At 44.2% G+C, this 8,797-nt stretch overlaps 1 protein-coding gene across 8 annotated transcripts in view; it reads right to left on the bottom strand.

The window, feature by feature from the left end:
• Nucleotides 1-7,697: 7,697 nt before the first annotated feature.
• The window catches only part of ALPK1 (alpha kinase 1), a 91,802-nt gene continuing 90,702 nt past the window's right edge, over nt 7,698-8,797 (bottom strand). For all 8 annotated transcript variants that reach the window (XM_025182706.2, XM_006119264.4, XM_075929736.1 and 5 more), the window contains one exon: nt 7,698-8,559. In XM_025182706.2, the coding sequence (XP_025038491.2) occupies nt 8,360-8,559 (200 nt within the window). In that variant the 3' untranslated portion in view covers nt 7,698-8,359. The remainder of the gene's footprint in view (nt 8,560-8,797) is intronic.

Genomic DNA, 8,797 nt, shown 5'->3' with positions numbered 1-8,797 from the left:
TATACCATCTACACTGCCACTTTTTTTTCCAATTTTTATGTAGGAAGACATTTTTCCAATATTTGGCCTCTCTAGGCTGGACCAAATGTTAGCAAAATCCCTTCTTTTGGAATCCCCCGTATTCCTCGTGGAACGAGGAATATAGGGGTTACCAAAAGAGCATGTTTGCTCTTCCACTAAAAAAGGCAGAAGAACAAACGCATTCTTGGATGCGGAAGAGTTTTTCCAGGATATCTTTGGAATCCTGGAAAAACTCCTGCAGTCTAGCTGGGTTGAGACAGGATGTGTGGGCTCTGGGGTGGGAATGAGGGATTTGGGTGTGGGAAGGGGTGAGAGGTGCAAGCTCTGGGAGGAAATTTGGATGCAGGAGGAGGCAGAGAAGAGGATGCTGGCTCGGGGTGGGGGCTCCAAGCTGGGGAGTGTTGGGGTCAGATGGAGGGTTGTGGTACTAAGCACGCCACAGGCTTGTGGCTGTGAAGGTGCAGGAATTTGGGTTGGGGTATGTGAGGGGCTCAGGGCAAGGGGTTCCAGTGTATGGTAGGCTCAGGTCTAGGGTCTGGAGGGGTGCAGGAGTGTTACAATGCTGCCCAGATGGGGGCTTGGCCCCAATTGGGGGGTTTGTTGGCCAGGCTTCAATTTTTAAATAAAATACTATGTCAAACACAAAGGCTATGTCTACACTGGTGGGTTCTTGTGCCAGAAATATGCAAATGAGGCTAAGTGTGGACTATCACCGAGCCTCATTTGCATACCTAATGAGCCACCATTTTTGCAGAAGAGGCTCTTGTGCCAGAAGGTGCGTCTACACTGCCCCTTCTTGCGCAAGAAAAACCCTCTTGCACAATGCCGTTATTCCTGAAAATAATCAGTGTAGAGGCATTGCGCAAGAGGGTTTTTCTTGCATAAGAAGGGGCAGCGTAGACAGCTCCTTCTGGCACAAAAGCCGCTTCCACAAAAATGGTGGCTCATTAGGTATGCAAATGAGGCTAGGTGATATTCCATGCTTAGCCTCATTTGCATATTTCTGGCACAAGAACCGTCCAGAGTAGACATAGCCAAAAAGTTTCTGCATTGTCTTTATTTCTGAGAAGGGCAGGGAACCAGTTTTGAGTCAGGGGTCACTGACCCACAGAAAAGTCAGTTGGGGCCCACACAAGGGAGATGCAAAAAAACCCCCTCCTCCTAAAACCTCCCCAAGCCTCACTAATGTGACCCCAACTGTGCTGGTGGGAACAGAGGACATGGTACTGGGGAAGGGTGCTGGGGTAGGGGATAGAGTGCTGGGGTGGGAGCAGGATTCTGCAGCAGGGCACAAGGGAGAGGGGACAGGGTGTCGGGGGGAGGGGGACAGGGTTCTGCAGCAGGGGACAGGTTACCAGTAGGAGCAGGGGACAGGGTGATGCAGCAGGGGACAGGGTGCCAGTAGGGACAGGAAGTCCCCTGCACCAGCCTCCTCCCAGGACTCCCCGTTCCCGCAGAGGGAAGCCCCCATGTGCGCCTCCTCTGGGGCCGACTCCTCCCTCCCACAGCGCAGGGAAGCCCCCATGTGTGCTGCCTCCTCCAGGGCCAACTCCCCATCCTGCGGCACAGGGAAGCCCCCACGCACCTTTCCTCCGGGGACAACTCCCCTTCCTGCAGAGGAGGGAAGCCTCAGTGCGTGCCTCCTCTGGGGACCCCTCGCAAGTTCCGGCATGCCACAGACCTGAGGGAGGGGACCAGCCAGCGCACTTCTGGAACCTCCAGAAGTGGCGCGCAGCTGCAGGACTTCCATCCACCCGTGGGAAGCTGGCACTACCTTCCTCCATTTTTTGCTGGAGATAGGTAGTGGGCCTTCTCGGGGGAAGAGGGAAATGGGGGGGTCCTCGAACGCCTCATGATCAACTGGTCGAGCCATTGTGATTGACAAATCGATTGCGATCGACAGATTGGTAACCACAGCTCTAAGGAGTCTCAGGCTGTGCCTACACAGCAAAGTTATTTCACGATAATGTCAGTTATTCCAAAATAACTATGCAAGTGTCTACACAGCAATTCTATTATTTCAAAATAATTTTGAAATAACGGACGGCTTATTCCAACTTCTGTAAACCTCATTCTACGAAGAATAACACCTATTCCTAAATAGCTATTTCGAAGTAAGGCATGTGTAGATGCTTCACTTCTGTTATTTCGAAATAGCCCCTCACCAGGTCCATTGTAAGGTATTCCTCCTGGGGCTCTAACTTGAGATAGCACATCTACATTAGGGAAGCCTGCCTCGGACTAATTTTGAGGCTTCCCTGCAGTGTAGATGTGCTATTTTGAAATAAGCTATTTTGGAATAACTGTTCTGGAAGAGCTTATTCCTAAATAACAGTGCACTGTAGACATAGCCTCCGAAACCAGCACCAAAATTCAGCTCTCTGGATTATAAAGTAATCTATGCACTTTTTGGAGTGCACCATCTTGAATTCAAGAATGCATATGGCTGCCACCCAGATGGAAAGGTTTCTCTGAATGCATCATTGACACCATTACCCTGAGTGATGTCTCAGGCCAGGACAGTAGAGGGCCACCATTTATATAAAAGGCAATTTTATCCAATTATGAATCATTAGAAAAGAAAGGTCCTGGGCTCTGCAGAATTCTTGTTTACAGCAGAAGTGGCCCAAAGTACTCTACTGTACATTGATGTTAACTTCCGGCAGTGCAGCAGAATTTTTGATTGCCTTCACTACCCTTTTCCTGCCAGTTTTGAAGTCAGCGGAGACACACACGAAAATACCACATTCTGTAATGTTCTGATGAGCATTACATCTTTAGAGCACACGGGGAAAATGCAGCAAAATGGTGTAATGCACATTTATTTTTCTAATGATTTATGACAAACGCTAGCATATTTGGGCCTTTTAATGGTGCACGTCCCGGTTATCAGACGAGTCTATACTTTGACAGACTGAAGAGATACTGCCAACTGGCTCAAGACTTAAAATTTAGACTTTTGTTAATAGGAAAAAAAATCATATTCTAAAAATATAAATGAAACACTTTTTTTGTTTGGTTTGTTTCTCTGTAACATTGCTCCTCCGAGAGGATTGGTGAGTCAACAGTTATGGTGCAAGTTCCTTGCTCTGTCATAGACTTCCTCAGAGTCCTTCGAAAAATCAGTTTCTTTGTCGACAATTATCCTCAGGGATAATTGTACTTGCCCACATCACAGGGGCATTTTGAGCATAAACACATTATAGACTGTCAGGTGCCCCATACTAATCCAAAGGGGCATATCATTATTAAGGTAGATAGACTGTGAAAGAAAACAATGCCATTGTGTTCTAATGCCTGACAATCAAAAGTGAAACTGACTAAAAATAATCAAAATAATCAGTTTAATTTCACTGTCTACCAGAGTGACATGGTAAAACAAACAATATAAACAGTAAATTAGCTTTTTACCATTCTATCAGGTTTGACAACTGGAAGTGTTATTAATGCTGATAGTCACTAGGCACGGCAGTGTTGGTTGCTTATAATTTATTAGGACACTTTAACTAGTGTCAGAGAAAATTAAAAAAAACACGCTATGAAGTTCTTAAAAAAAAAAAGGCTTTAATATTACATTTTTGTAGCCTATTAATTCCTGAAACCTTAGTTTTTCTTTCAATTCTATAGATGTATTTTCCAGAAGCACAAAACTTTTGTTACTTGGTTAAATCCAGTGTTTTTCTGTTGCGGACAAACCTCTTCTTTATTGGCTGTGGTACAAGATAACGGACTTAATCTTCCCAGAAACACGTGAGTTTTCATGTATCATTTTAATCTGCGAAACATTGGAGCTGAGTGTACTGTCACATGCCGATTTTGCTTTTCTATGAGAAAGTGACCCCCCGGGCTCAATGATGGATTGTTTGCTCTTTTTTTAACAACAGGCAAGACGGTGAATGCCCTGGGGTGGTAGACAGTGTGCAATGGGAACGCGAGCAAATCTGATGGCCCAGTTCAAGTTCACCTGACAAAGCTGGAGCAGTCTGCAAGCAGCATTCTAGAAAGGATTATTCACACTAGCATTATATTTTTGAATGCATTTTTCCCTGCGCAGCTGCACAGTTCCCCAACACTGAAGGTTTATGCACCATAATAAAGAGATTTAATTTTTCTCTTTTGCTTCTCTCTCCTTATACCTACTTTCCCCTGCTCTGTGCAGTTATAGGGCATCTGTTTATCCAAACAATCCAGTACAAACATCACCTTGAAAACAATAGCAGAACTAAACAAAAGTAACAAAAAGCCTGAACTTCTGCTGGCTAAAGTAACAAAAAAACAAAACAAAACAAAAAAACCTGATGGTTTTGTTAAGCCTAACTTTGTACTGGGGCAGGTCCAATATTTTTATGGAACTTTAGTACCCGGTTTCCTTCCCCCTCAAGATGAGACAACCCCTCCAAAACAAACTAAGTTATAATCTGACTTTCTGCGACAGAATATTGGACCTTTAAGACATATTTCTGATTGTAAAAAATGTATTTTATCTAAAGTAAGTCTTTATAAATTTAGCAGGAAAATCAAACAAATTATTCACATTGTTACAAAACACAAAGAGGCACATTCTTTGTAAAGTCAGAGGTGTTTTATTTTAGCTGGTGGAGCAGCTCCCTGAGAAGTGACAAATGTTGGCCCAAATCCAAGAGGTGGTTCCACGTGGGTGAACCCTCCTACTCCAAACCTGCACAAAGCCCCACAAAAGTTGACGAGGTTATGCATAGAAACAGGGTCAAACTTCATAGAATCTTTTGCAGGATGAAGGCCCTCAATTGGTTCACAGGTACAGTTAAGACGAAAATACTTAGCATTTATTAGACAATGCACTGGCATTTTCAAAGTGCTATACAAACAGCAACAAATTAATCCTCACCAAATCTGTGTGGTAGGAGAAAGGTACATTTATTTGAGAAAAGCCATACAGCAAGTCAGTGGAAGAACCAGGAAAAAACCTCAAATGTGTCTGAATCCTGCATTCCAACCACTACACCATACAGCTCTCAAAAAAGTTTGGACAATGCTCTGGCTGTAGCAGAACCTTTTCTGTCTGCCTGTTTCACAGGCAGAGGTTTGTAGTGCTTTTGATGAGGTCACAAAGGGTGTGTCTAGACTACATGCCTCCTTCGACGGAGGCATGTAGATTAGCCAGATCGGAAGAGGGAAATGAAGCCGCGATTAAAATAATCGCGGCTTCATTTAAATTTAAATGGCTGCCCCGATCTGCCGATCAGCTGTTTGTCGGCAGATCGGGGGAGTCTGGACGCGATGCCCCGACAAAGAAGCCTTTCTTCATCGACACAGGTAAACCTGGTTTCACGAGGCTTACCTGTGTCGATGAAGAAAGGCTTCTTTGTCGGGGCATCGCGTCCAGACTCTCCCGATCTGCCGACAAACAGCTGATCGGCAGATCGGGGCAGCCATTTAAATTTAAATGAAGCCGCGATTATTTTAATCGCGGCTTCATTTCCCTCTTCCGATCTCGCTAATCTACATGCCTCCGTCGACGGAGGCATGGAGTCTGGACACAGCCAAAGTGTTTGCATTAGCAGCAAAGTAGCACTGTGAGTCTTCGCAGCACCGTTAGCTCAAGTTATAATCTGACTGTTAATATGGACTCAATTCCTGCATACACAGAGAAATCTCTAGCTTTAACTGAATTTTAAACTTAAGCCAGCTGGCCTGTCAGATAATGTCTACTAATGGTCCCTCTATTTTTTTCCATCTGTGTGCAGAATAAATTTTATTATGTGCACCAAGACGTGTGTAGATGTGCATCACCAATAAAACCATGTGCTGCTGGCTGTGGGAGGCTGTGTGCACTCTGCTAAGCAGCTGGGTGGCATTTGAATCTCTCCGCTTACAGGAAACACTACACTACAGCTTGGAGGGTATGACTTATCACAGGTTGACCGACGCATGATAACTCAGGTCAGGTTCCCAGGCCAAAAATAGCAGCGTGGATGTTGAGCTCAGACCCAGGGAGTCATGCAGGCTTGGATTCTGACAGCTAGAGCATGCTGACACATCCATGCTACTATTTTTAGCATACTTGCTCCTGCAGAGCTAGACTGAGTCTGGCTGATTGGGCTGGAAATCTTTCTCCCAAAGGCAATGGAGAAATACCCCAGGGGAGAGAGGGCTGCTAGATACACATTGGGGATGTAACAGCTCAAGCTACAACTACTCATCAGTCTGTGCTGCTGATCCAATTGCTCTGGTGTAACTCTAGTGTTGTTCTGAAGGCTAGCAGTAACCAGTAACTTGACTGTGTACTAACTCAAGCTATCTGCAGCAGTGAAGACAACCCTATCAGAAATCTAATGAAGATACAGTCTGACATTCTCGGCCCCTTGAATACATCCCCAGTGAGATTCTAAAAAAGGGAATGGCATAACTACATTTGCTACTTTCCAATTCTCCAGGTGGTAGCTCACAACAGTCCACTAAGGTCACGTCCATGAATCACAAGCTTTGGTCTAAAAACACAAAAGATTGCTTCATAAGGAGGAAAAAGCAGCAGCTGCCTCTACCCAGGGTAAGCACTATGGGAGCCTGCGGACAGCACGCATACCACAGGATGTTCAAAGACCGTGTGGAGTGTTAAAAATCAGGGGTTCTGGGAGTATATTATAGAACCCTGAACAATAACAAAAGTGCAGAGAAAAACAAATGAAATAAAGAGGAAATGTTCAAAGCAGCAGCTGCATGTACACGCAATACTAAAACATGGTCCCAGCACAACCAGCAAACATGTAAAAACTCTAAGAAATGTCTTTGGAGTACGGGATGAACGAAATTAAGTATTTTCCGGAGACAGCACAGCAGGATAAGTGACACTGTGTTGAAATTACATCCCCTGAACCCTAGAACATCACCAGACATTTTTGCTTCAGTCACATAATTTATGTTAACAGCAGAAACCCCTAAAACAGACTTCAACTGTTTTTTAAATAATTTCCAATATAAACTATACCTCAATAATTATGTAGCTGGAGTTGATGAATCTTAAATTGAGTTTCCACACTGTCTACACAGAGGGAGGCTAACAGGAACAAACGCTCCCATCGGCTTCTCTTACTCCTCACGAGGAGTAAGAGTACTGGTGCCAACAAAGGCTCCCTCTGAGTTCGATTAATCGGGTCTACGCTAGACCCCCTAAATCGAACCCTGGAAGATAGATTGTGGCAGCATTAGTCTTCTGCGTAGTGATGTACCCTAAGGGTTGTAAGAGCAGTCACAGTTCCATTAGCAGCAGCCATGGGAGGTTTGTTTTGTTTTTAAGAGAGAACTGCCAGGCTGGTAGGAAAGTCTCCTGGGGGCACATTAACACAGATGTGAGCAAGTCCAGCCACCCTTAAGTTTCAACTCCAGTTTTGCCCGTATAAGGACTGCAAGGTTTGCTCTGTGGCTAGCAGAGTCAAAAGTGCCATCTTACAACACAAGTAAGAAATTACACACTCAGGTCTGAGAGAAAGAAGCTACTTTTTATCATTTTTTGTTTCAGTAACACAGCATGTTCACACAGGAAAAAAGTCTCCAAAAATCATAAATACATGTACACCCAAATACCTGAAATAATGTTAATTTCAGCTATCGTAATAGGGAAATCCGCGGGGGATTTAAATATCCCCCGCGGCATTTAAATAAAAATGTCCGCCGCTTTTTTCCGGCGGACATTTTTATTTAAATGCCGCGGGGGATATTTAAATCCCCCGCGGATTTCCCTATTACGATAGCTGAAATTAACATGCCCCTTCCGGAAAAGGGGCCAGTGTAGACGTAGCCATAGTGAAGTTAAGCTCTGAGTAAAGGTCGTACTATCTTGTCTCCTTCTGGTGCTATGATTTCTCAACAAGACTGATCATTATAAGGACAAAGTTCTAGTGTTAGTCTAAGGCTGACAGGTGGAACCGAACTTGGGACATCTGGAGCTTAGTGCATGAGCCTCTACAGCTTGAGCTAAAAAGTCAACCTGGCTCTCAGCTAAGGCCGTAGAGCCAAGTCATGCTTTCTCTTTGTAAGTGGTCTAAGTACCACTGCATTGGACAGTACACCACTCCCAGAAGGTAAGTGGGTTACTTTAATTTTCCTGACTCTTGTGGATTTGTTGTATCATGTGTTCCTTGAATATTTTTTTATTTGGTTCTGTTAATTTCCACAACAAGTTGTGTTCAGTAACAGGATGCTACCAACCTGAAACTATGACCCAGATACTCCCAGCACTTAGGAATAGAACAAATTTTACTTTCATGGCTCTGTTCTCACAAGCAGAGTTATTTATATGCATAAATGTTCAAAGGATCAGGTCCCACGTCAGAGCCTGTCAGGCTGTTTTTTCACAAGGCTAGTTAGGTTCTGCTACTGAAGGCCTCTTTAAAGAAAGACAATGGCAGATTTCATTGCACTCAATATGTTGATTATTGAAGAAGTAATAAATTCCTTTCTCCCCAAAGTTGGTGGTGTGTGAAACATCTTTCCCATTAAGAGAATGAATTTGGGGGTCTGTGAGGTAGATGAGGCCTTTTCCATTGCCTGTCACCCAACCTGCAAAATAAAGAATACATCCAAATAGGAAATAATATACAATAGTCCCTTCACTTCATTGTGCTCTGCAATTAAGCCTCTCCCTCCCCCCACACTTATGGTAATTTTACACAGGTGGAATTCTGCTGACCTCAGTGGAGTAACTCCTGATTTACCCCAGGGTAAGCAACTGTAGACTAAGGCCCTTAATGTTGTATTGATATTCAGGTAAGAACAGAATCACAAGGTGACATTAGGT

This window comes from Pelodiscus sinensis, chromosome 5 (genome assembly GCF_049634645.1).
Source record: "Pelodiscus sinensis isolate JC-2024 chromosome 5, ASM4963464v1, whole genome shotgun sequence".
NCBI classification, from domain to species: domain Eukaryota; kingdom Metazoa; phylum Chordata; order Testudines; family Trionychidae; genus Pelodiscus; species Pelodiscus sinensis.
The sequence above is the reverse complement of the archived record's forward strand: the minus strand, read 5'-3'. Positions and strand labels throughout refer to the sequence as shown.